The sequence below is a fragment of the Pundamilia nyererei genome, unplaced genomic scaffold (genome assembly GCF_000239375.1).
Source record: "Pundamilia nyererei isolate P.nyererei 1_Seehausen unplaced genomic scaffold, PunNye1.0 scaffold00053, whole genome shotgun sequence".
NCBI classification, from domain to species: Eukaryota; Metazoa; Chordata; class Actinopteri; order Cichliformes; family Cichlidae; genus Pundamilia; species Pundamilia nyererei.
The window spans coordinates 1070108-1097374 of NW_005187454.1; the positions used below are offsets into that span (position 1 = coordinate 1070108).

Sequence of the window (27267 nt, forward strand, 5' to 3'; positions counted from 1 at the left end):
AAAGAACCTCTTAAAGCAGGTGAACAGTATCTGAATCATTTGTTTGAATCTGAGCAGAGCGTAGAGCCCTGTACATTTCAGAGCACTCGGATTATCAGTAGACACTAGTGACTTGGTTCCACTTGCAGTCAAACATGCCCATGTTATAACACTCACTCCACCATGCCTGCCAGCTGTGCAGCCTATTTCAGATGTTTGTTTTTTCAGTGGAACCAGGTATTTGCATCTCATAGTAAACTCTCTGTATTCAAATTCGTAAAGCCACTTTCTGGATTGTAGACTTTGACAGTGTGCACCTGCCTTCTTCAGAGAGCTCTTCATTTGGCTAAATATCATGAAGGAGTTTCATCCATTACATTTCTTTGCAGTCTTTCAGCCCTTTCAGTGTTGCTGAGCTGGCCAATGCATTTCTGCTTTCTATAGTATTTTGTATATTTAGCCACTGCTAAAGGTTTTATCATCGCTCTGATAGGATAATTTGTCTCACTTGCATCCAGATCTGTTTGGATATCAGAGTTCACTGGAAATTTCCTGTGAGATTTCCAGATAATTTTGAGCCTCTGAAAATTAGAGACTGTATATAAATGGTCTCTAATGCAAACCTTTCTTAAAGGCTTGAATTAAAGCTAAAAGGATGTTGAGTGCTTGATTTAAAATCCACTGCGGTGTGCACAGAGGTCAAATTTAGCAGGAAAAAAGTGTCAGTGTGCAAAAACATATCTAAATCTATTTAGTGAGTGACATAAAGAATTGGCTGAGGTTTTGCTGATTCTGGGATGTTTACAAGCTGGTGATGCAGCAAAATATGACAGCTCTATAAGGCAAAACACAAAGGCATGCAAAAAAAATACTTCATGTGGGGACTCAGGAAATTTAACAGCCTTTTAATTTTAATGGGGAAAATATTTTTGTCTGTCATGCTGTCTTGTTTATAATAGCTTGAGGGATAGGTTTTGCATATTCATGCAGAGACTGTTCCTGTGTTGTTAACAACAAAATAACCTCGCTACAAAGTCCGCTGTGAAGCTGTTTTGGAGCTTATCACCAGCCCCTCTTCAAATCCCAGTTATTGTTTTGAAAACTTTAAGGACTGAATGGAATAAACAGATTTACTTACTGGAAATATCTGCTGGAACTAAGTGAAACACAAAGGCCCACAAATCCATATTGATTCATGTATTTCTGACAGTCCAGTATTTGAGCATGTACAGGTGCGGCGGTACGAAGCCAAGACATTTGGTTTGCAAAAATTAAATTTAGAGTCGAGCTGGAACATTTTCATTACTCAAGCCTGCAGCATTCAACTTTGGAAGACCAGAAATGTCTGGAGTACTTTATCTACCTCCTCATCGTTACCTGTCAGCAGTGGAGGACAGCCAGGTGCTTCAGCTCTAAGTGGGGGGGAGTATCTCATCTAGAACCCAGAGGTGGGCAGATCAATCCAAATATCGATTCTATAGATACCACCGCTGGTATTGGTATCAGAGCAATACTAGGATCAATACTTTTCATCAAAACAGCCTTCTGGTTTGTTTGTTTTTTTGGTTTTGTTTTTTTTTTGGAAAGGAAAAATAAGCCTGTTGATTGTTACATTTATTTTATTTATAGCCTACAGTAACTTAAACAATCAAAAACATTTACATTACCATTTGTATTCCAGCTCTCTAAAAAATCTCAGTTTCAAACCCATGAAAAGCTGAAAGATGTGTTTTGTTGTGTTAACCAGGAATTGTGGGATAGAAAAAATCGCAGGGACTTGGTGGTCATTAAAATGTGTTCAGAATTTGCAAATTGATGATAATTCGCCTCCTAAATCGTGACACGCTGCTCTCACCTACATAAGCTGCCTTTATATAATAAAAGTAAAGTATCTGTATTGGCAATACCGGCCCTGTTTTTACTTGGTGTCGTATTGATACCAGAGGAGACGCGCAGTCTGTGGGAAGTTGAACCCAGTGAATCCACGACGTGCCCCTCCTCCATCAGCTGATGACGGTCAACCCAAAGCTGGGCAGGAAGTGCATCTTGTGCCTGAAGCTAGTTGGAACATGAACGGGAGAAGCTCGTTTTCACGCAGTTTCTGGGATAACAAACTAAGCTTTTGACGGTAGGGAAACCGTTTCCGACACGACATATAAACGACATTACAGACATTGCTAGTACTCGCACCGAAGAACTACCGTTTTTGTCTTGGTCGCAAAATATGAACGGCTGCTAATGTTAGCAGTCGCGTTAGCTTATTATTGAAGTTGTGTGTGTTGGTAACTCGCTGCACCTCGTATTTAAGAAGTTGTCACCTTGATAGCTGACAGTTGAAATAACCTTTCCCCCCCTAACATGTAGCAGAGCATAGTCAGCTAGTAGTTTAGCTATGTAGCAGGCAAACTCACGTATGTCAAGCTAAGCCAAGTGTCGTTAGGGGGGGTCTTCCCCCCATCATTTCGTACCAAACTTCATGAGAGATTCGTTCAGTTTAATGTAGCTTAGCTGATGTAATAATGTGCGTTTCTGCACTAACGTGTTTAGTCTGTTTGTAAACTCATCCTACACGTAAACACGATGTTTAAAACTAGATATGTTTAACAGGACTTCATAAACACAGTTCGAAGAATTATTCGGCTTAAAAAGTAATGATTAAAATATTTAAAAAACAAGCTTAGTAAAATAAATGCTGGGTTGACGTATGGCTCTTGTGTGTTAATCTGAAAAAAATAATTTCTAATTATTATTAGTGTCTATAAGAACACCAGTTCTTAAATGTAAGCATTTGCTTCTCCTTGTTAACTGTTAATAGTTGGTGTGAGAGACGAAGAAATTAAAGAGCTTTGTAATTTTATCATAGGCAGAAATTTAATTTCACTTTCTCTCTGCTACCATGTTTCTAGGAAATCCCCTGAAAAAACGCCAAAGTGAAACTTGTTTTCTCTTAACTTCTGTAGAAAAAGGGGGGAAGAAACCCAACAAAGCATCCTGGGACATGGACAGTAGGAGAGGACGAGCGTGGGGGAAGCTTGTCAAAGTGGACTCCAGTGAAACTGTGATGCTGTTCAACAGTGAATGCACGGTTGGCAGAAAAAAAGGTGGTTAAGTTTGACTGTGTTTGGGAACGAGAAACGATTGGCATTAAATTCAATGCATTTTTTTTGTTTGTTTTGCTTTGTTTTTATCTCCTTTTGTTTTGAAACGCTTAATTTTCTGATGCCTATTAACAAATGACAGTCCTGTCAGGAGCGCAGACGTTGCTGTCAGTGTCTCGAGCTTTTGAAACCTCCCCCTTGAAAACACAAAGCTTTCTTTTAGTGAACCAAACTTAGACAGGCCCTTGTGATGAGAACAAAAGACATTCATCGAGAACATGCGTGCAGAATATTAAGTAGATTTTTTTTTGTTTGGGTTTTTACTAAAGAAAAGGTTAGGTCTATAATTCCCCCTGTGTCTGCTTTTGTTGTCGAGTGCTTTTTGGGGGTCTGCCTTTTTGCAATGCAAAACTGCTAGGTTTAATTAGTTTGCTTATGTCTGGGCAGTGAATGATTTAAAAATGTCACAGCAGCACAATTTCAGGTATAACATGCGATGTTTTTAAAGGCTTAAATTAGGCTAGAGATTAAAAACTCAATATAGATGGTATTGGATTAATGAAACATTGTTATAGAATGTTTGGTGGAGGGGGATTTAAAAATATGTTTGTGCTGTAATGGTTTACAGGTGCCTTTTATAACCTATAATGTTCTCTCGAGATGGGCTTTTAAAAGCAGAAAAACTAGGAATTTCTATATTTTCATGATAGCACTTTTCATTTTTTTTGTTTCCAGGATGTTATCTTTCCTTTCCAGCGAATAAACTTGTCTCAGGGGAGCACTGCAAGATTGTGAAAGATGAAAGCTCAGGGCTGGTGTGGCTTGAAGACATGAGGTACTCCAGGCTGAACTTTTGTACCACTCATATCATTTGCTTGTTTTCCCAGTGGGCCAAACTGAATATCATTATAAAAAATAATAAGCTCTCTGCTGCACCGTTGAGTAGAAATAAAACTCTTAGAAGAAGTTGGTTGAAAAGACACTGGGAGTTATCAGAAACGTGTACCACCAGGTTGAGAATGTCCTACTGAGATAGAGGGAAAAGAAAAAGGAGACGCATACACTTTAAAGCTCCTTTTCAGTCATTCACTTTTTTCCATTAATCTGAGAGCATCGGAACTTGCTAGCCTATTATGGATTTTCCGATTTTAAACAATATATTAAGCCACCTTCCTGTTTTATAGGAATACAAGCAGCTGGCAGCCAGCTGAATCGAGTCCCCTCGAGATGTGCTCATTAACAAAGACTCATTCAGACTGATGGCAACATGTAGGCATTTATAAATTAGACCGCAGTTGTTTGCAAACTTTTGACAGTCTGTCTGAGAGTGACTGCAGTCAGTACAAGTCAGACTGTGACTGTTTGCAGAAAGGTTGCCTTTTATCAGGTGACCTGTGTAATCACCTTGGAATCAAAAACTGTTGTTTATTAGGAGGCAGTTTTGTCAAGATAAGTGTGTTGATTTTTCAGTTGAGCTGATTTAATGTAAGTTTGTTTGGATAGTGGCACATGAGATGACTGCTTGTTCTATTCTCAGAGATTTTTCAATTCATTTAATAAAGTGTTGATATACGGAGGCCTGTATTGATACAATATGACCACAATATCACTCTGCTGGATCAGTTTTTTTCCCCCGCTGCAAAAAAATGCACATCTTCACTACCTAGTACAAAAATGGGCAGTTCACACACTGAATATTTAAGTGGGACATGGTGAGCATTAGTTCATATTTGTTCATAATGCCCCTTTGTAAAGCAGACGTATAAGCAGTATAGTTAAATATCATGTCTGTCTGTCCGTAGCACTAATGGCACAGTGATCAACATGTCCAAACTGGTCAAGAAACAAACTCACATGCTGCAGAATGGCGATGTCATCTACTTTGTGTACAGGAAAAGTGAACCTGAACAAAGTGAGTTTTGAATTTGTGAACTATAACAATGATATATTATTTTGTATGTGTGTATATGAAGACAAAAACGCGTACGCTGTGTGCTCTTGTCACCCTGTAGACATCGCCTATGTTTACCACTCCATCAAACTGGATCAAACCGCTTCACAACACAATTATGGTGAGTACCTGAGCAGTTCCCCACAGTTAATTTGTCAAAAGGAGCTAATTACACAAACCAGCCACAACACACAACATTAAAACCACCTGGCTAATGTTGTGAAGGTACCCCTTTGTGCTACCAAAACACACTCAGTTTCTGGGAGCCCTGCCTGTCCTTAAAGTGTCCTGTGGTGTCCAGAGCTGGTCGCTATCAGTGCTTGGTGGGTGGTACATGCCACTTAGTTACATGAATGCAATGGGCTACTGTTCACCAGCAGCATATTACACAAAAGCAACACGATCAAAACGAGTCACTTCATCTGTCTGTGATTTTAATGTTGTGGCTGAACTCGGTAGATCTTTACTTCTGTTTGTTTTGTTAGTCATCTCCCACTCTGTACTCAGACTTCAGCCCACAGCCGTCCTCCTCCTCTTCCAGGTTCAGAGATGGCCCTCTCTGTAGAGCCTGTAATGCTCTCAAAGGCTCCTCGGGATGCAACTCAGGAGGAACCTCAACCCTCTACCTCTGCTTCACACTTCTGTATTGAGACTGCTTACTCTTCTGGTGCCATGGCAACCACAGGCTCTCCTGTGACTGGTGGGTTCTCTACTCACGCACTTTTAAAAGGTTGGTGTGCAAAAGGACAGCGGGGATTATTCATAAGATTAAAAATCACTCTTTAAAGTCTTACATTATGTACATTTACCGTTTGGAGCTTCTCTAAATTACTTTATGTCTTCAAATAGAAAAAAAGAGTTAACAGCCACGTCTTTTGAATGAAGTGGTAAATGGGCCGCTTCTTATATAGCATGTTTCTACTCTACTTGAACACTTGAGCTCTTTATACAACATGCCTCATTCACCCATTCACACAAGCACTCCTTTGTATGTCCAAGTGCTTTCTAGCTAACATTGTGATGATCCAGGAGCAGCCTTCCCAAGGATATGCTCTGGCATGCAGACTTTAGCAGCCAGCGGTCGAACCACCAACCTTCCGATTAATAGATGACCTGCTCCAGGGCCAAACACAAAAAGCAGTTTTTTCTGAAATATTACAATACCTAAATACAGATTTTACACAGCACTGAACACTGATAGCACCTGCGCTTTCTCGCCCACTCCTCTGTCAGACAGCAAGCTGACACACTCACTGCAGTGGGACACGTTGCCTCGCCTACTCATTCACTCACTGCGCTGTCTTCTTATTTTAATTTTCTCATTTGCTCCGGTTACTTGTTTGGATTTGGTGTTAAAAACAAGTGCAGAGTCTCTCTGACCGGTTTTGGTGCATAAAGAAACTGATGGAACGCCGTTTCAAAATATTTCAGCTTTAAATCAAAGAACATTAAGATGAGAAACTCAAGTGTTGCAACTTCTGACAAAACAAAAAGCACCACATTCACATGTTTGTAGTTATCTTTTAATAAATAATAACCCCCCCATGACCTCAGAAATGGTTTATCAGTGATATATAAGTATTGAAGTTGAAATTCTATTCTTTTTGCTTTGTATTTACTCCAAGTGAGATCAGTAAAGCTGGAGGACAGTCTTTGTGTTGGTGTTTCAGGAAATGTATCTAATTGATCTCACAGGATGGGTCATCAATTACAACATTTCTACACTGTAAAATATTAAAAGGGCTAATGTGAGGAATTTAGAATAAGACATCAGGCTGTTTACACATGACCAGTTAATTAGAAATTATAGGTGCACTTTATAAATTCCCCTAAACTGCAGTAAGTTACGAGATTTTCTCTCACTCAAACGGCTACAGTGAAAGCTTCTGCTACTGGAAGGAGGGACAGATAATTAAATGGAGATGAGCTGCTATACCTGCCTGAATCTGATATGATTTACCTCACCAACCAAACACAGGTGCAACAGATTCATAAAAAACGACAAATGCCATGTTCTCACATCATTTTCTAGTATGTTTATAACATCAGCCTTGTTCTTCTTTCCACTCGTCACAGTTTTCTACTGCTAACTGCTTTTTTTCATACTGAAGGCTCATACTGGTTTGTGGCTTTGAGCTGGAGATAGTTTTACCTTTAGCCACTTTATTCTTGTTAGCGTGTTTTTAAATTTCCATGTTAATGAGGGAAGGTGATTTCAGCGTCTGATCAGGTTTGCTGTTAAGAATATTTTCATGCTTTACCAAACTTCATGTTTTCAGTCACGTTGAAGAGCTTCCATGCTAGCTACATGTTAGCTTGTGGCTGCTGTGAGTGTGTGTTGAGCATCTGATATATGGGAGGGTGACCAGCCGGTTGGTCTGACTCAGAACACTGAAAATTGGTCAATCGGTGCATCTCTATTAGGAAAAATGGCAGCATTTAATAAAAGTGTGTTTCAGATAAATCCCCGGTACACTCTGCATTTGAGGTATACAAAGCCCCTTGTGCCTGCTGCATGGACTAACTACAGGATCTTTAGATTGCTTTGGTGGGAATAGTGTTCTGTGGTCATGGCTCTCAGAACTCCTTAGAAAGACAACAATACTATTTTCTCCAGATGAGACAAGTAAAATATGTGTTAATTGCTGAGCAGTAGAGATGCTATTTGGTGGCTTTCTGTACTTCTGAGCAGAGCAATGTGAGCAGTTTTCTCCTGCTTTTGTTCCACATGTAGCTTCAGCTCTTTGATGGAGAGAGTCCAATAAACGTGGACTAAAACTGGCATTCCCATTTTCCCAATTTCTCTAATTCCTCTGGAAGGCAGCCACCAAATAGGTTATATTAATATAGTCCCTGTGTAGTTTGTTTTAGCTGTCTAAAGTCTGGTTGTTATTGCTTTAAAAAATTATAATATTGCAGGTGTTTAGTAAAATATAGTTGTAGAAATGAATATTGAGAATAATAATAATGTAATTGTTCTGACATAAATTGGTACCACCAGCTCATGTGTTTTGACAGTGTGACGGATGATTAACTGCTGTAGAGGAGCAGACGGTGAGCTGTGAGGACTCTGTGCTGCTTTATGAAACTCTGATTACAGTTAGTGAGGGAAGAAGATGATTTACAGCTGATCAATGCCGAACTTTACACTAATTCAGCTTTATTGTTTGGCACGTGTCCAGCTGGTCATTATTGATTATATCTGGCCCAGTGTTTAACTGCCATTTCTGTCTGCTTGCATCTGCTTTGTGTACTGATTTGTTTCTCAATCTTGAAATCTTAGGTTCAGAGTACTCTGCTGGTACGGTGCCATTTTCTTTACAGTCACTCTCTGCAGTAAATAAACAAAGATGATTATGGTAAAAGAAGCTATCCTCAGCAGAGTTATGATACATGGTCAATAGAAGTCATTTCATCCATGTTTTGCCAGAACACAAAAGGCCAATGAGAATAATACCATGCTGAACCAATCACGTGGCTGGAATAGTTGGTCATATCAGGTTAGGCTAACAGATCAGCTCCATGGAAACACTTGTGTTACCTGCATACATCTTGTACACCCTCAGCTGTTTAACACCTGCTCATTATTCGGGACACACAACCATGTTAGCTGGTCACAGATTACCAAGTGACACTGTCTGCTCAATAGAACCTCACTATATGACTTTATTTTATTTTTTTTAATTCAAACTAAGTAAATGTTCCTTATCTTACAGCAGCTTAGACAGCTGGGCTGCTGGTACCTTGTGTTCACACTCAAAATAACTTACCTGATTTAAAATGAATAAACGTGATTTTAAAAAGAGAACAGTCTGAAAGTTTCACAAAAAGCCAGGTTGGTATCATTTGTTTCCAACAGGTTGGTAAGTAAGTGCTGTTTATTTTTTCAGCATGACACGTTTGTTGTAGGTTAGAGCACTTGGAGTTGATAAGTGTCTTAACATAGAGCTGCAGTGCCGACCAGCGTGTCTGAAGTTTGATGGGATTAAAGACTCTTACAAACACAAAGTCGCGCTCACCACCACTAAATGCACTTAACTGCAAATGTGATCTCGGCAACATTACAGAACAATGCTTACGTCAAAAATAAATGGATTTAGAAAACTGGACACTGGTGTCATACTTTGCTACCACATCAGGTTTCTGGTCAAGTAGCACAGCTGATCCATATACGAGCCTCACTGGCCACCTCGTTTATATAATACGGCTCCTGTGTTTCTCAGAATTTGTATTTGTTTATTTATGTATTATTTATTTGCTTGAACCACAGTTGACTGAATGTCTGGTAGTTTGCTTTTGTTCATCCTTGAAAGTTTGTGGGATTATTTAAAATACAGCTGTAAAACGGTCTACAGTATAATTTTCATGTTCCACTTGCACTAAAAAAATAAAGAGAGAGATGGATGGATAGTCATGTATTGGTTGATCCAATAAATTTAGACCAGACTAAACTTAATTGGAAAATGTTGTAATCTGTGATCTATTAAAAACAAGTAGTTTAGAGCATTGAAGTCATTATTTGACCCACAACTGTTGTTCTTTTGTCTCATTAGACCAAGCTAAGGATCCAACCACTACACAGGAGGAAGAAACAGAAAACCTGGAGCCAACAAGCAAGAGGAGGAAAACCGATGATGGTTAATGAATATGTTACTTTGAGATTAAACTAGATTCCCTTAACTTCTCTGATTTTGTCAGAGCCATCATGTTCCAAGCCACATTTCATTTTAATCTCACGCTTTGTGTGTGTTCTGATTTATAATGTGCACCTACTGTGTTTACAGATAAATCTTATGAATTAGGTGTGCCATGCAGCTCAAGGCCAGAAGTGGTTAGTTCCTCAAAACCACCAGTAGAAGGGACTAAGACAGATAAGATGGAGGAAAGCTTGACATGTGTGATCTGCCAGGACCTGCTACATGACTGTGTCAGGTGACCTGATTTATTTCTTTTTCCTTTCATGTTTAAGTTACAATAAAAAAAAAAGGTGTCTGCTTCTGCCCAACAGTATATGTGGCAAAAATAGTGTTTGTGCAATTCTAACAAGCTTGAAACAAAGCACACAAGGTGTTGACCTGTCGCTCGCTTTAGCCTCTTTTCTACTGGTACTTAACTAAACTACTCAATTTCAGTCACTTTCCATTACAATTGAACAGTATCTCAGTGTGCATGAGATCGCTATAATTTCTGCCTTTAGGTAGAAACCAAGAACAATAACAGGTGGTCACATTTCCCTAAATGAAGCCATTGGATGGAGCTGTAAAACCCGCACGGTGCAAATTACCCTGTCTAGGTGTAGTGCAGCTATGGTAGTCGTTTGCAGCGATATGAAAGTAGTTGCATGTAGATAGCAGGTAGCTATACTTTCTATTGGCGGTAGAACAAACAATAGTCCTTTATGTGCCTGGTCCAAGGTGTTTAGAGTGATGTGAGTGAGCAGTATGGTGGGAACCAAGTAGAAAGTCTCACCAGGGTGCTTCCTCATTTACCTCACCTCCAGCAATGCTCATGGAGCAATGACTAGGATCATTATTAAATGGTAGAACCTGGTTGATCTCTTTGCAGCTTCCAGCTGTTTAGCAGCTTCCAGCTGTTGGGAATGTCTGATCCTATGCCAATAAAGGTGTGGGTTTGCTTTTTGCTTTTTTTCCTGTAGTTTGCAGCCTTGCATGCATGTCTTCTGTGCCGCCTGCTATTCCGGCTGGATGGAACGCTCTTCCCTTTGCCCCACCTGCCGCTGCCCTGTGGAGAGGATTCATAAAAACCACATTCTCAACAACCTGGTAGAGGCCTACCTCATCCAGCATCCAGGTGTGCACAGTGGACCCCTTTTTTTTTAAGTCTTATTTTGCTCTTTGCCCTCAGCCACTGTAAACCTGCACAGATTTTTGTCTTTTTGTGTACCATTGATGAAACACGAGAGATCGGCGCACTTAACTTTACTTGATTTCCTTAATGAGCTCATTCTAAACAAACTGTCCCACAGAAAAGTGTCGCAGCGAGGACGACCTGAAAAGCATGGACAGCCGTAACAAGATAACTCAGGACATGTTGCAGCCAAAAGTTGAGCGCTCTTTCTCTGATGAAGAGGGCAGTTCAGATTACCTCTTTGAGCTCTCTGATAATGACAGTGACTCCTCAGATATCAGGTAATAAATCAGTAATAAACCTGACATGTAGTTTTGTTTCTTCTGTTGTTTCAAATCATATTTTTCTGTAAAATCATTTTAGATAGGTGTTGTAGCGAACAAAATCTTATTGTGATGGCTCCTTGTCTCCAGTCAGCCTCTGGTGATGTGCAGACAGTGTCCTGGCTACAGGAGTGATGTGAACCAGCTCCTCTTTGCTTCGAGCTCAAGCTACTGGTTCCCCGGTCTGCCAAGTCTACAGCCTATGCCTCCACCTCCCAACCCAGTTAGCGAGGAGGCGGCTGCAAAGGCCTCAGCAGAGATGCCCTCAACATCCTCGGATAATAATAATGAGTGTAAGTTAGAGGAAAAATCAAAGATTTTAGGAAATGTAATAAAATAACTGCTATTGCTCAGCTATAGATGCCGTCGTGTCACCACTGTGCCTGTTTTTCTGTAAATAGTGGCATAAATAGGCGTCTTTGTGGTTGGCACTCTAACACCAAACGCGTTAAACAAGAATGATTGTGTGGTCAGACAGTGCACGTTAAAGCCCACTTTAGCACAACAGCAACATTTCTCCTGATTTGCTAACACATCTTTGCATCTTGGCTCTTGTCCAACACTTCTTTCCTGCCTGCAGCTCCTCAGGAGTACCGCTGCCCCCCTCAGGGCTGCCATCTCATATGCACCTGCTGCCTCCAGCCAATGCCAGACAGGCGGGCCGAGCTCGGCAACCAGCAGGTTATTGCTCAACAATGTGAGTGGCATCAACACCTGTTAGTCCGTCTGCTGAAATGTAACGTCTGCATTGACTGAATATGATTGACTACAATTTGACTGTCACTCAGAAATTTGCATGCAACTATAGTGAAATGCAAAGAGATCATGTCAGATAATACAAGACTGTAAGCCGGTGCACAGTGGGCTGTGTAAGGCTGCTCTGTTTATCTAGCCTTGTGGTATGTATTCTATATAGAATCGACTGATGGATAAATTCCAAATTTGTGAGCCATATCATATCTATAAATAGATTATTTTGCACCTTAGATGGATGATTTGTGGTGTTTTGGCAGGTGTGCTGTGCCAACGACCTTTCTGTCATATGTACTGGGGTTGCCAGAGGATCGGTTGTCAGGGCTGTCTGGCTCGATTCTGTGGTATGTATCTGTTTGAGCGAAATAGCTCCAGGATATCCTGTGTTCACTGTAAACCTTCACCCTTGTGGGATTTGTTTTGGCCTCTAATTGAAAGGACTGAATCCTGAATAGTGCCCAAATCCAATATTTGTATTTTTCTTTTTTCCTATTATATGAACTATGTTTACAAAAATCCTAAACACTAGACGTAGCATTATTTTATGGTGAATACAGTGTATGATCTAACACTCTGAAAATGTATTATTATTATTATTATTATTAGAGGCATTAAACTGGTATGTTTTTCAATAATAAGAGTTCATTAAGTACAGTACTGTAGCAGCTAAACAGTTGAGATAAAGCACTACTCCTAAAGAGCTTTACACAATACTGTAAAAACACAGTATTTGCAGCAGATGAACAGTATCTGAAATTCATTACCTTAAGAAAAATGGCACTCATTCCCATTCAAAGCCTTTTTGTTGTCAACTGTTGTCTTTTTAACACATTTAAAAAAACTCTCCAAAAACTGTTTGTTGTTTTTACTCTGAAATTTAAATTAAAATTTGAAATGGTCTGAGAACTGTGAATCAGCTAATTCATTAGTGTTATTATTATGTTGACAATTAAAATCCACTTTTTCAGACCTCAACCTGACTGACAAATGCCTGGATGGTGTGCTGAACAACAATAACTACGAATCAGAGGTCCTGCGGGTAAGATGGACTTGTATCCATTGTTTTATGAGTCAGTATTTTCGTTGACCACTTATTTCCAGTGCAGTTAATGCAGTGGTGTAAAGCACCAAATAAATGCAGTCATCTTACAACCTGTGACCTGTATGTCAGCATGTACTCTTTCCATCCTTCCACCAGAACTACTTATCCTCCAGGGGGCAGTCTTGGAAAGATCTGCTGAAGGACTCTTTGCAGGGTTTACAGCAAGGAAACTACCTTCTGACAGGTGAGTCCACTGAAAGTGAGTGCTGCAGATGCACTGTACACAGTGCTGTTTAGAATCAGAGCAATAACACTCGATCTTCTCTCAGATTGTCGTGTCTCTGCAAACGCCATCCTGTGTTTCTGCTGTGGCCTGCGAGCCTTCAAGGAGCTGGCCTACAAATACAGACAGAACATCCCTTCATCTGAATTGCCAGGTCAGAAAATCCTACTAAATATTTTGTGACAAAAGTTCAAGTGCTCCTTTTTTTTTTTTTTTTTTTTCTTTAACTTTTTAAAAAATATATCTAAACCTTTGCTGCACTAACCTCATTAAATATTCTGTCTTCAGCTACTGTAACGTCTCGTCCAGACTGTTACTGGGGACGTAACTGCCGCACGCAGGTGAAGGCGCATCATGCAGCGTAAGTCAGTGAAACTGAAGTTGCTGACACTATGTAATGTAATGCCATTTAGATTTTTTCTTGCTGTCAGTAGATCTAATTAAAAAAAGCTGCTGACCAGCAAGAAGTGCAAACCCGTCATTGTTGTCATCGTTATAATGCCAAGGAGCCCAACTGCACACAGCAACCCAAAGCAAATGCACTGTAACACTAATATGTGCCCCGCTTTTCTATTTGATATGATATGCATGCATAATGATAATTGTATATTGGACGTCAAATGGATAACGTTATGCAAATTGAGTTTGTTTGCCGTTTCAGATCAGCTTCTATGCATTTATACGCTTATTTTGAATAGTTACAGCTTGGTTAGGTACTAATACGCTAATGCCAAGTACTTATTTATTTTAGTAATAAATATATGGAAGCACAATGCATTCACTTGACAAAATAGTGTCCCATTTGCCTAAAATAACAAGATAATTATCCCAGAAACTCAGATTAATGACCCCAGCTCTAGTGCAGTTGGAAACGCTGGGAGATGGTGGCATCTTTGAGTGATCCTGATGGTGTTGTTACAGGCTGTCTAGCAGATGTAGCAGTGTTTCTCAATATGGCGTTAAGACGTATAACGGTGCATTACACTCGATTAAAACAGAGCTCCAAGACGCCGTGGTGTTTTTCACTCCTCTTGCCACTAGGTGGAGTCCTTGTATAAACTGCCAGATAATTCTTCATGTTTTAAAGATCTGTGCCAGCTTGTTTTAGTTCCTCTCACCTCATTTGACATTTGCCTTTACAAGCAAATCTTACACCACTTTTCCCCCCTCTTTATTTTAATTTCAGGAAATTCAACCACATCTGTGAGCAGACGCGTTTCAAGAGCTGAAGCAGCAGCGTGGCTCGTCTTCCCTCAGCCGTGTCAAATTGACATAACTGAACATCTCGTACATTCGAGGAGGCACAATCACTTTTTGCATCCATTGTTGCTAACCGCCTTATGCAATAATCCCAGTCAGATATTACAATCAAGTCTCTATGTACAGCAGTGGCAAGGGTGTCTCTTCAGTAACACTATGCACATTCATATAGAATTAATTGCAGAGTTCAGAAATGTGTGACGCTGCTTCTCGGAGTGAAGACCTTAATAGATAATTTACACAATGCTGCCATTTAAATTCTCATCTGTTTTTCTTACATTATCTGCCATAAGCGGGTAATCAGCTATTATTTGCCCGAGCAGTTCATTTATTTGTAAGGTGAAGTAATTAGGTTCTCCCTAATAAATCTGTCCTCCAGCATGTGCAACAAAAAATAATGCGAATAAGGCAATCTGTATGGATTAGAGCCATACATGCTTACAAGCGCTTTCTATGTACCCCCTTAGCCTGGGTAAGTTGAGGCTTAATAGCCCTTATGTGTATTGATGTTCATTAGCTCTCTTACTCGGTGTAGAATCCAGAGCTTCCTACAACATGATGCTGATGAAAATATGTTGATGTCATTAGGGGGAAACAATGATGAGTAGTGTTAAGTAACAGAAATTGTATCATGTTTATTGGGCCAAGAGAACCAAAACTGCTGAATTTAAACAATATTATTAAATGTAAATGCACAACCTCCAAGGGTCTTTTTCACAAGGGCATTAGTCTGTTCCCAGGCAAAGGTGAAAAGCCATGTATAAGCAGCTTTCACATAATGGTGTAGATTTGTAATCCCATGTGATATCTGTGTAGGACTTTGTCTGTGGGTAGGGGATCATTGAGTTGTAACACTGCCAGAGGGCCTGGAGGCCTCTGTTGTGTGCTTTTGCTCTGGATAATCATCTCCAAAGTGATTAAAGTATAGTAGGAGGAGCGCCTGGCGAGAGATGCGTGGGAAGGGCTAATCTGTGATGAAATGCACGGTTGCATAGAACAGAGGGAAAAATAGATTGCACTCCAAGCAGCTAGTAATAGTTAAATCTTTTAGTGGCATGGAGGTTTGATATACTGCTCCTGCAGCATGTAGTTACTGAACAGTTGTGCCAATACAAACACAACAGTGCATTCTGTTGTAAAGTTGTCATTTGCAGTGATTGCAGCTACGTGTTATTAAGGCTTACCTTAGTTGACTTTGTTGGATTTTGTCCAGTTTTTCTCTGGTTCTTTCCTCAGGTACAGAAAGCTGCTGGTTTTTGTTTCATTTGCAGTATAACCATGTTTGGTGGTTCAAAATTCTGTTAAGTCCTATTGAATCCAGTGACCATTTGTTCATCATCACCCAAGTGTCAGAAACGCATGCAAACATGCACAGAGAACTTTTGATGTCTACTGTAAAGGTTGACAAATCAGCCTCTTATGGCCTTATTTAGTGTGGCCAGGTTTAAGCGTGCACACTCATAGGGGCCTTATATTTAAATACAAGGATGAAGGAGTAGCCTGTTAGTTGACTTTTACCTAGAGTCACTGTAGAAAGTGCTGGAGGATGATGTAGAAGCTGTTAAAGCAGGTGTTCGCTGTCATCCAGTACATTTTGTGTGAGTTCACTGGTGGTATTGTTTTTCTACATTTATGTAGTATTTCAGTTGACTTGAAGAGAAAACAAAAACGTACTGAGTCTAAAAAAAATCTTAGTGTTTATTTTTTACTGCTAAGAATCTTTGCACATATTGTCGGCTCATTTTTATTTTGCTGGATTATATCGAGCATCATGGGAAAACTGTCTGTATCCAGTGTATGGGATATAAGTAAGGCTCAAACTCTGATGAGTAATCATGAAAACTTCCATTCCAGGCTGAGATGTGAAGGAGAAATGCAGTAGCCAAGAAAAAAATCTCCTTGATAATTTGAACCAGTTGTTCGTGTGTGGTTTATTAAGATTAACATTTTCTGCGGTTAATGTGGATGAAACGTGTCGTTTGGGAATCATCAGGTTTTCATTAGCGTACCGATAGAAAAATTGAATTGTGAATGGGGCGTTTCCCTGGCCTCTGCCTGAGCTCCTGATTTGAATTTGTTACGTTAGTGGTTTAGGTGTTTCTTGTCCTTTCTTTTACCCCCTCGGTTATGGTGCGTCTACGTTAGCATTCCTCAGCAGCTCAGGCCCTCAGCACAAGCCCGGTCGATCCCCTGATAGACTGGCTGAGTTTTAATTATTCCCTACAGGAGATCTGGGGACCCTAAGCCAACAACAGTCCCAAGCCGCTCCAATCAGGAATTAGTATTAGAGGACTTTGGAGAAGTGCTTTGCATTCTCCCTTGAATGGTGTGTGTTTGGGGGGAATGATTGTTATGTTGTATACTAAGGCAAATATTTACTCACTTTGTGTGCAAAAGTCTGGACCAAGCTGCTCAGCAGTATGGAAGAGGCAGGTTTCATTCTACCTCATCACAGCTCCCAGGAAAGTGGGAACAAACAGGCATCTGTCACAGTAACATCAGCTAAGAGCTGCGCATCTGTCGGTGCGAGAGATGAACGAATTTTCAGATGCCTAAAAACTATTTGCAATGCACTATTTGAACAATTAGTCTGGACTATAATCAACTGCTAGTGTGAGCAGCACATGCAGAAAGTGTTTGGTTTTCATTATGAGAAGTCTCTTCACACTGTTGTATTCTACAATTGTCTTTGAAAAATGCGTATGGATCTGATTTTGCTGTTAATCTTTACCATTAAAAAAAATGATACCTGAAAGAGAAGCTGACTTTTGTTAATTTAAGTTACTGTGGAGTTTCTGTAAATATGTGATTTCAGTGCAAATCTTCATTCTGACTTTGGTTTCAAACAAGTTTTTACTCTTTGTGTAGCTCTGAGTTAATCAACAACACAAGCTGCAAATGATTTTGCCTTTATTAAAACTTTACATTTATTCATACTGACTTTTTTTAAATACTATTGTGAATGCTAGTTCTGTCTTTATGCTATGTAATGGTGTATATTGGTACTTAATGCTTTTATTTTAATTTCCCTTTTATAATCCAGCATCAGTCTTAGGGGTACATACTGAATGCCTGAACTGTTGTAGCATTAATATAAATGTATTATCTATGCTGTGTGGAACACTTTTAGGTAATATGCAACTAAGTATTTGCTACGATGTACTAAAGAAGCGTCCCCATGAAGAAGATCAAAAAAAGAAAGCAAAAGGCTGGCACAGGAAGAAGAAAATCCACAATGACAGAGCTACTGAAAACAGTGCCGTGGTTGGAGTTACAACTCACTGAAAGGTGCCAAACAACAAACTTTATAAAAATAGAAAAACTACAGTGAGAATAATATGCGTGTATACCAACAGGAAGCTACAGGAGATGCAATTCTGTAAGAGTTGATTTTGGAAATTAAAGGAGTAAGTGAGATGTATCCCAGTGACACTAAGAGTTCAGAAATGCAGAACTGGCCCACCAGAGTCCCTGCTCATCACCATCGTGTCACATCTGGTTGGTCACACTGCACAGCCCTGTGGACACACTGAGAGATGGCTGGCTGCTGTCGGCTGCGTTCGACTCGCTGGAAGAGAGTGAACCGACCCCTCCTGACACCTGGCTTCCCCAAAGCCTCCACTCTGCTCTGGGCCTCTGGGAGCCGAGGTTGGTGCTTCCTAGAACAGGCGCCTTGCCTTCCCATGTCCCTGTAACCAGCCCGTTGAGCAAAGCAGATGCGGAGGTCTGCTCCAGGTGTTCGGCTGGGACCAGAGGCTGCCGGTCCTCTTCCTCAGAGATGGCAAACACAGGCACGCTGATGTGATCACCCTCGCCTGGGAAATCTCGAGCGTGGCCACTCTCAATTTGACACTGAGGGGAGGAAGAGGCTCTAGAGACGGGCTCTGAGGAGGAGGAGCCCGGGGCCTTCGCCAGGTCTGCTGTCGCTGAGAGGAGGCCAAAACACGGCCCTGTGAACCGAGGACGTCGCAGGTTGCTGGTGGAGTTGAGGCGCCGCTGTCTTTGGGCAGGCTGCGTGAGGGGATAGGAGGCATTGCTGATGGATGAGTCTGAGGCTGTGCTGGTATCTGCCTTGCCTTCCAGGTGAACATCAGAGAAAACCTTCCTGCTGTCGCCACCTCTGCAGTTAGCAACCAAACTGGATGGAGTCTGGAACGACATTCACAATTAACAGACTTTAATTTAACCAACTGGTGATGGAAAAATCCTGCTTGTTCAAACAAAGTTTTCCTAAACTGCTCATTTTACATTTCATGAACATTCTTCAAGGGTCAGTTCATCCGAATCATATTTTACGTAGTCTTTTGGTAGAATCTGACCGTTCATTTTATTTTGTATGTAATGATTGTAGTACTGACGCTGTCCACCAGCTTGGTGAAGGGACTGGTGGAGTTCCAGCTGCACCACTTCTTATGAAGCTGTGGCAAAGGAGGGAGGAAGTCCTGGAAGGTGCGGACACTCCACGCCCTCGGCCTGGCACAGCCGTTGCCATCCTTGACTGATCTGGATCCAGGTGAGGTGGAGGATTCTAGTGGTGACGGCCAATCGCCTACAGGACCAGTGTCACTGTGTCGCAGAAACCTCTCCCGCTGCTGAAAGATACACGTAGCAAAGTATCAGAAGCTACATGCAAGTGAAAACATCACACGATAGGAAAAATGCAGCTACAATCTTTAATATCTTTGGCAGCTTTTACTGAGTCAAGCATGGGTCAAAAACAGAAGCACTACCTCATCACGAAAGAAGAGGGAAAAAATATTCTAACCAGGCACCAAGGAGAGTGCAGCAGATGTATATGTAATAACCAAATTAAGACACCAGTAGGAATATTGTAAGAGCAGAAAACCAAATAGTTAAATCTCAAACAAACAAACAAAGTATTCTCTACTGTGCTGCACTTAAACTGCTGCCAAATCAGCAAATAGCATCTCTGTGCAACAATGCATTCCCTCAGGTGTGAACATTAGGAACAACTGTCTGCTGGTTGCACCTGCTGCATTTCCTCCTCACCTGAATATCTCCCCACAGACTTTCCTGTGTACCACATTAACGGATTAACAAGAAAGGAAGTGTTCTGATTAGCCTAGCTCTGTCACACAGCCAGCCAGCTGAGCATGTGTGGCTCACGTACAAATCTCATCATTATTAAGTATATTAAAACTGTCGAGAGAACAGCGCAGGCTTTGGAACTATTTTAGAGACATCTGTGGTATTGCTGAAGCACAGCTATTACTGTGGGTCGTTTACACTCCGGGACCAAAACAAAGAAGCATTTTAGGAGTCAGAGCCTCATATAGGTCATTTCACTTGAGCTTAAGAGGCTAAATATCGACAACCTGGATGTGTGGAGATCGCTTTATAATGTCTTGGGAGTTGCACTCATCAGAGAGCGATAATCCGTCCCTCAGAGTCACTAGCAGCTAGCTTTGTCTAGACAAGAATTAGCTAGGGGTTTATATAAAATGTTCTTTTCCACGCCAAAGCCTGAGAACACAATAGGAACTTTTAGTCTTGAAAGATGAGGCAAGAACTCAGCCACCCAGTTCAGTGCACTTATACACTGTAGTTCCAAAGGTGAGACTGGGGACCATTTAGGGATATTTGGAAAAGTTTGACGTACTCCCTAGAAAATGGAACAAGCCGAATAAAGTCTGTTGATTTTCAGACGGCGAGGAATGTACCAGACCGTTTTGATCCAGACTTTCTCTGCCTTGATCTCATCAGCCCTGCCTACAGCAACGTTTTCCAATCTTCTCATCGCTGTACTGCTAAATCGAAGCTCTTCTCGGAAAGGGTCTTTTGCAGCAAAATTTATCAAAAGGGGGTTTACGGCTCAGGGCATCGTGTGTAACACAGGAAGTACCACGCCAACCTGGAAGCGTACCTGGCACTGACACCGAGAAGATGAATTTTGCAACATTTTCTAAACCGTATTTACATGCACCGAGGACACACACAGGCAGACCACACACACTGTGCGTCAAAGCGTGCATGACACACACCAACACACAAACACACACACAATTGGAGCTGGGAATCTGGCTCTGAAGATAATACTCCATTAGCCTAGGCTGCAGAAAAGCTTGCCAGCCCTTCAAAAAGCTGCCAAAGCTGTTTTATGCCAACTCTTATTCTGAGAATACAAAAGAGCAGCAAGAAAAAAATGCCTGATTGAACTATTGCTTCCCCAACACATGTCCTATCTTTTAATTATCCTCATGTGCCATTGCAACACTAGGTCAGTTCAAAGCACTGAATGCCCCGCCACCTCTGATGTTCACTGATTCAGGGATCATTTCCTCAAAGCAACAAGATCACCCACGCAGAGTGTGACCTTGAGATTGAACACACAACTTTCCACTCTATGATATAAGACTACATCCACATCATTTGTTTTTCCCCCAGAGCCATGTCAGTAGCATGTTAAATTAAATGGATGGGAATTAGTTTTACACCTAATTCACATAAACAAAAACGATGGGTTTGACAATAAGCGGTCATCAGATTTGGTACATTTCATCAAGCATCTTTGCCCTGTTGCATGACACAATCTGGGCCAAGCTTGAGAGGTCAGACAGATGGCCTACAGAGGAGCTAACAGTTGACTGCAAGGTGCCCTGTAGCTGCAAAACAAGCCCAAATCATCGCCCGTCCACCATCGTGCTGACAGCTGGCATGAGGTGTTTGTGCTGATATGTTTGCTTTTCACCAAATGTGGTTCTGTCCTCACGGCCAAACGTCTTCACTTTGGTCTCATCTGTCTAAAGGACATTCTTCCACAAATCTTGTGGTTCGTTTAGACGCAAATTTGCAAACCGACACTGTGCTGCCATGTTCTTTTGAATTCAATTCAGTTTCACTTATATACACACACACCGCCAAATCACAACAACTGTCACCTCAAGGCTCTTTATACATTATGGTAAAGACCCTACAATAACACAGGGAAAAGTCCAACAATCAGATGGCCCTCTGCGAGCAAGCACTTGGCGACAGTGGAAAGAAAAAGCTCCCTTTTAACAGGAAGAAACCTCCAGCAGAACCAGGCTCAGAGAGGGGCAGCCATCTGATGAGATCGGATGGAGGTGAGGAGAGGGAGACCGGACAAAAGACATACTGTGGAAGAGAGCCAGAGAGTAATAATAACCAATGATTAGGTGTGTAGCACGCAGAGTGAAGAAGAAGAAACACTCGTGCATCATGGGAAGCCCCAGCAGTCTCGGCTATTGCAGAGTTAAAGATTTTCTTCTGGCAACACTTCCAATTAAGTCATACTTGTCCAGTCTTTTTCTAAGTGTACGGTCATGAACTTTAACATGTTAACTATAGAGTGAGACATGCAGCTCTTGGGGTTATTGCAATTTTTCTGATCACTGTACAATCTCATCTTTGGGTGAACTTGCTCGGATGGCTAAACCCGGAAAGATTCTGTCCAATAGTCTTTCTCACTGAAGAGTTGACTTTAATAATTGTTTGGAAATAGCCTTATAATCCTTCCCAGATTGATGGGCAGTAACATTTGCTTCTTTAAGGTAACTGATGATATTTTTCCTCCTTGGCATCACACACCTTAATGCTCCAGACCACCAAACCACTGCTCGTATTCCTTAATTCCATGGAAGCAGTAAGAGTGTCCTTAATTTTTAAAACACTGCTTCTTCATTTTGGCTTACTTGTGTGTTAAATGATGACATTGGGTAACAGGTTATATGTAGTTTCATTCAGGGCTGCATTTACACAAATTTAAGACCTGCTAAAACCTAAGAGGGTGTACCTTTTTTCTACTATGACTATCTGGTGAAATTCACTGGTGTGAAACAAGATGTTACCGTGTGAGGTGAGGGGGGGAGGCCACTCGGGCCTGAGGACACAATGAAAACGTCATCGGCACCAAGGTCAAGCTCAGTCAAACCGCTGCAGGAGAGGTCCACATCTGCACTGTGAGATACATCGCCACTAGCAGTGACTGCAGAAACACAAAGACAAGTTTAGACAGTTCTCGCTGCTGACATTACACTTAGCCCAGCGCTCCACATGGGTTTCTTGCTACATCATTATTCAAGGACCTTTTGCTACTGATGATTTGTGTACTGTAACTCAAAATGGTCAACATTCAGAGGAGGCTAACCTTAACTCAGTCATTGTTTGTAAGCTGTGTGTTTTGTCTGTGACCGGAACACATAGAGAGGGGCCTGCACTCCCCTGCTGATCAAACTACTCCCAGGCTGCTTTGTGGGTTAAATGCCACAACCCACAAATCTCTGAGCCTGGGTTCAGTCCCACTGAGAGCGCGAGAGAAATCTTTGGACTGTTCCAGGATCCAGCCTGTGGGCTGCTCCAAAACTAATGCAATTTTACTTTCCACTCAAAACTCGACAGAGTCTTTCTCATCGTTTTAATCTAATGTTTTACAACATTTATAGTTTTTAAACCCATTTCACAAAAGCCCGCTGGGAAAATTGTAAAACAAGAAAGAGTTTCCCCGTTTCCTTTTCCAGAGACAGCAGCTTTTTGTTTGGAAAACATTTAAGCAGCTTGTGGTTGGCATGAGCACAGATAACCATCATAGCAAAACACACATATAAAAGAGCCCAGCAGAGATAGTCAATTGCATGCTGCTTAACGCACAATTAATCTTAACAAAAAAAATGACAGCAATAAAAACACAAGCCTCTTCTCAAACCCCAAGTCTTCACTTTTAAATTAGTGCACTTAAACTTTATCAGCACTTTCCCAGGAAATGAATTAATGACAGATTTATATTCTCGGAAGTATCATTGTCATTCCTGAAATGATCCTCATCAAATGTTCAAGCATGCTATGCAGCTATAAATCGAAATGATTTATAAATGACATCCACAGTAACGTGCTATTCATAGTCTTTGGGCTTGCCACAATGCCTCTCAGTGCATTCCTTGTAAGACTATTACACAGTTTAATTCTGAGTATGAATGCAATTTATTTATTTATTAAATGGCCAGCATAAGCATTCCAGCGAACTAGGCTGTTCATTGGGGGGAGGGCATCAATGTATGTGCAGGTGTGTGTCCTCTCAACCTGTGTGTGGCAGGTTGTTGTTGTCCTGCTCTATGGTCGCCTCCTGGTTGGCCTGATTCTCAGCAATCGGCTGCAGCTCACTGACCTCAGCCACGGTGTTCTGGACTCCCTCCGGCACCTACAACATAACACTGTAAGTTTATCTGCAGAGAAGCTGCCAGTAATGCAGAACTATTTGTTCACCCAGCAGCAGTTTCATGGTCTGGTGTCACTCTGCCTTTTGGTCAGTTTCAGTACATTCAGTTAAATTCAAACTTTTAACAGCTTATTTTACATGTAGCTTAAATGACGGATTTATGAAACAGTGGTATGGTGCCAGTTGGTCCACCTTTGGTTTTGAAGGTCTCTTTATAGACTGTGGGAAAGCAAATTTCACAGCTTTCCAAGTCCACTGGTGAAGTTCTCTAATCACATCCTTTAAGAATCCATACAAGGATCACAGATTAGCACCCTAAGTGGTGGAGACATCAGTTTTGGAGTGGCTCCAGTCTCCAGGCTAGAGTTTGGGTCAGCCCGTCCTGTGAGCTTGATGTCGGTTTCCAGCAAAGACGGTTCTTACTTGACACGCTCGTCTGTGCGGGAAGCTTTCACATTATAAGCTCGTGGACTGACTTTTTTTTAAAGCATTGTTTTGTTTGCGTTTTCACTCCCTGTTGCTCCCCTCGTCTCCACAATGAAAAGATTTGTTTTTCTCCCCTCTTTGATTAACTGCTCCGTGTTGTCATAGACGTCATGGAAGAATCAAGAATCTGCGAGTCTTGAAACATTAGACATTTTCTTGTAATGTTAATGCCTGGTAACATGGGCCTCAGGTTCCTCCCATTGATTGCCTAGCAACAGGAAAAAAAATACCTCAAATGTGAGATCACAGTTCAACCAACAGACCTCAAATTCAACACTACATGTGATCCTCGTCAAGACATCAGACAGGTTTGAAGTAGACGGTGTGAACGGTTGGAGAAACGAAAAGACAAATGACTCAAACAGAAATTCCTTAATTTAATAGAGATGAATTTATGATCTCAGATCTGTATTATTTGTATTGTTTTTAATCATCATTTAGGACATTTTGTGGACCAGTGTTATAATTAATATTTATATAGTTCAAATATAATAATAAGCTTTTAGTCAAATCATTTTTTATTTGGGTAAAATGGCCTGTATTTGTAAAGTGCTTTCCTAGTCCCTAAGGACCCCAAAGCGCTTTATACACTCAGTCATCCACCCATTCACACACACATTCACACACACATTCACACACTGATTCACACACTGGTGATGGCAGCTACGTTGTAGCCACAGCCACCCTGGGGCGCACTGACAGAGGCGAGGCTGCCGGACACTGGCGCCACCAGTACTTGTTTAAATTATGATTACACAATATAATAGTATCTGTGTTCTAAATAATAAAGACCAATAGGGCTGTTCGATATAACGATATGTATCGGATGACGATATAAAAATGTCGGTCGTTTCATTTTACGCTATCGTTTGTTTCATAAATAAACTGTTTACGGCGATATTTTTTTCATTATTTTGATGGTCACTGTAGTGGCTTTATTAATTTCTTAAAGTTCTCTCTTTCTCTTATATTTAATATAACCACACTACAGACAGACAAGAGTTTGTTTTTATGCGTTGTCGTTAGCAACAACGACGGTAAAACCACCGCGTGTCCACTTGTTCCACATAAACCTTTCACAATAAAGCTCAAGATCCTGTTGAGACTTTTCAAAATAAACTGAATCACGTGAAAGAGCAGATTATTTACGGATGAGAAGTAAAAAAGAGCCGCCAGGTGCTAAAAAATAAACCTTAGACTCAAACGTTAGAACAGGCTTTTCCCCGCAGCACGCCGTGGAATAAATACAAAGAAAACTTGCGTCTAAAAATGCATCGTTTCATGCATCGTTAAAACACTCGACTCCAGCTACATGACGGAAACACTTCACGCAAGTCGAGCTGCCTGAGATTCACAGAATATGTTACATTTTTGTGATTCATATCGTTATCAGACGATAGATGTCTTATATCGGGATATGAGATTTTGGTCATATCGCACAGCCCTAAACACCAATATCAATAATTACATTTATTGTTGGCATTTTGCTGGTAACTGCTGTCCCTCTTACTCCACTATCACCATACTGTGTTTGTACTATCCCAATAGACTGTCAGAGTTGAGCATTACACCCCGGCCGAAGTGAAACAAAGTTAATATCATCCTAGAAATACCGTCTTCTTATTCCACGTTTTTGACTCCTTGCAACATGCAAAGCTACATCACAGCTAAAACTTTAGTTTAAGACTCCAGTGTGTTTTGTTGGTAGCATGAATACACTGTTAGGACACAAGCCTCTCACAGAGATGTGAAGTGCCTCCTACTTTTCCTAGTGAATATTTCGTTTCAAGAGCTTCCCTTCTTCTGGGCAATTTTCACACTTTTAATCGTCACCATCCAAATTTCCTGCGCTGCATGAAATGTGATGGTTTTCATGCATGTACAGCACAATCTACAAAATTCAAATCTAGGTTTAAACAGTGTGACTCCATGATGCTCCATTTCTTCTTTTTCAGTAAAAGGAAAATTTAGTGAAAAAGAACTAATTTGTCGATTTAATAAGTGTGCTTAGTGTCCTCGTTCTGTTGACCTTAAACTTTTCGGTTCAACTACAGTCTTCACACACATCCTCAGATTATCCTCAAGCCCTCTTGAGGATCTTTGAAATCAATCTGTAAAAACTATTCCAATTTTATGGATTTAAAAAGGTGCAATAAATGTAGGATTGTACCTTATTTTTTTCCTAATGTGAATACATTGTCATTTAAATTATTCAAACTATAAATATAACGGCAAAATGCCATTTATGTCTCCCTTGTCTGAACACATATTTAGGTGTCGTTTAAAAAAAAAAGATTGCATGTTTACTTGTCCAAGTATGTCAAAAAGCCAACACCTTCTGGGAAGATAATCACTTTTTACAGTTAACGGCAGTAATATCTGTACCTCAGAGTTGCTGGATGCGCAGGAGCTGGCCCTTTTTGGACACAGTTTGGGTCTGGAAAAAAGAAAGGAAATACCACAGCAATTCAATTTATATTAAAAGACACATCTGATATTCAAATTTTACGGCTGACCTCAGTTGTTTCCCCACTCTGAGCAGTGTTTTCTCAAAAATAAAAAACTCCTCTGGGGGTTTGTAATTTCAACCACAAATGTTCAAATTGACACCACCACATAAAACTGAATTGATATGAGAGCTTTCTGATAACACTAGCCGCCTCAATCCCAGAGCTATTTCCACTCAGTAATTGCTGTGTTACCGTGTGGAAGCATGGGGCCGTGACACATACGCTCCAGTCTGCTTTAACGGTTCACGGGGTGGTTGTTGCTGAGCCGTCTTTGCTATAAATTAAACTCTTCCTCTGGGGATTTTAATTTTGTCAGTGCTGATGCTCATTTCAAGTATATGTGAATTCTGACCCCATGCAGCGCTCTGATGTGAACACTGTAGCTGCTATCAGCAGCAGATCTAGATAGATATGCTTCTCCACAGGTATTAATGTGGATATTAGTATTAAAGTCTTCAAACCACTCGCCTGTTTATCAGGGTCTAACATATCTGTCTGATGTTATTATTTGACTTCTCATG

General features: G+C 40.9%; 2 protein-coding genes across 5 annotated transcripts in view; one reads left to right on the plus strand and one right to left on the minus strand.

Moving 5' to 3' along the window:
- Positions 1-1935: 1935 nt before the first annotated feature.
- On the plus strand, positions 1936-17312 carry chfr (checkpoint with forkhead and ring finger domains, E3 ubiquitin protein ligase). Of its 2 annotated transcripts, none has more exons than XM_005733581.2 (18): positions 1936-2107; positions 2940-3080; positions 3813-3912; positions 4880-4989; positions 5090-5149; positions 5570-5758; positions 9582-9665; positions 9813-9960; positions 10685-10839; positions 11015-11177; positions 11310-11512; positions 11800-11916; positions 12233-12316; positions 12941-13011; positions 13171-13258; positions 13344-13451; positions 13586-13658; positions 14484-17312. In XM_005733581.2, exons 2-18 carry the CDS (start codon positions 2978-2980, stop codon positions 14524-14526), a joined length of 1899 nt encoding a protein of 632 aa, XP_005733638.1. In that variant the 5' UTR covers positions 1936-2107; positions 2940-2977; the 3' UTR covers positions 14527-17312. The 2 variants fall into 2 exon arrangements, with proteins under 2 accessions (XP_005733638.1, XP_005733639.1); XM_005733582.2 differs by having other exon boundaries at positions 5570-5728.
- A 138-nt stretch (positions 17313-17450) lies between these two features.
- LOC106456221 (uncharacterized) overlaps positions 17451-27267 on the minus strand; it is a 24755-nt gene continuing 14938 nt past the window's right edge. For all 3 annotated transcript variants that reach the window (XM_013910963.1, XM_013910962.1, XM_013910965.1), the window contains exons 3-7: positions 26622-26673; positions 23615-23732; positions 22387-22523; positions 18916-19149; positions 17451-18706 (exon numbers count right to left, since the gene is read on the minus strand). In XM_013910963.1, coding sequence (XP_013766417.1) covers positions 18047-18706; positions 18916-19149; positions 22387-22523; positions 23615-23732; positions 26622-26673 — 1201 coding nt within the window. In that variant the 3' untranslated portion in view covers positions 17451-18046. The remainder of the gene's footprint in view (positions 18707-18915; positions 19150-22386; positions 22524-23614; positions 23733-26621; positions 26674-27267) is intronic.

What these genes read in the sequence shown, in the direction of transcription:
- chfr (XM_005733581.2), top strand. Translation starts at nt 2,978, where the DNA reads ATGGACAGTAGGAGAGGACGAGCGTGGGGGAAGCTTGTCAAAGTGGAC. An exon ending in CACGGTTGGCAGAAAAAAAG is followed by an intron (nt 3,081 to 3,812) that starts GTGGTTAAGTTT and finishes TTTTGTTTCCAG; the next exon opens with GATGTTATCTTTCCTTTCCA. An exon ending in AGGAAACTACCTTCTGACAG is followed by an intron (nt 13,259 to 13,343) that starts GTGAGTCCACTG and finishes ATCTTCTCTCAG; the next exon opens with ATTGTCGTGTCTCTGCAAAC.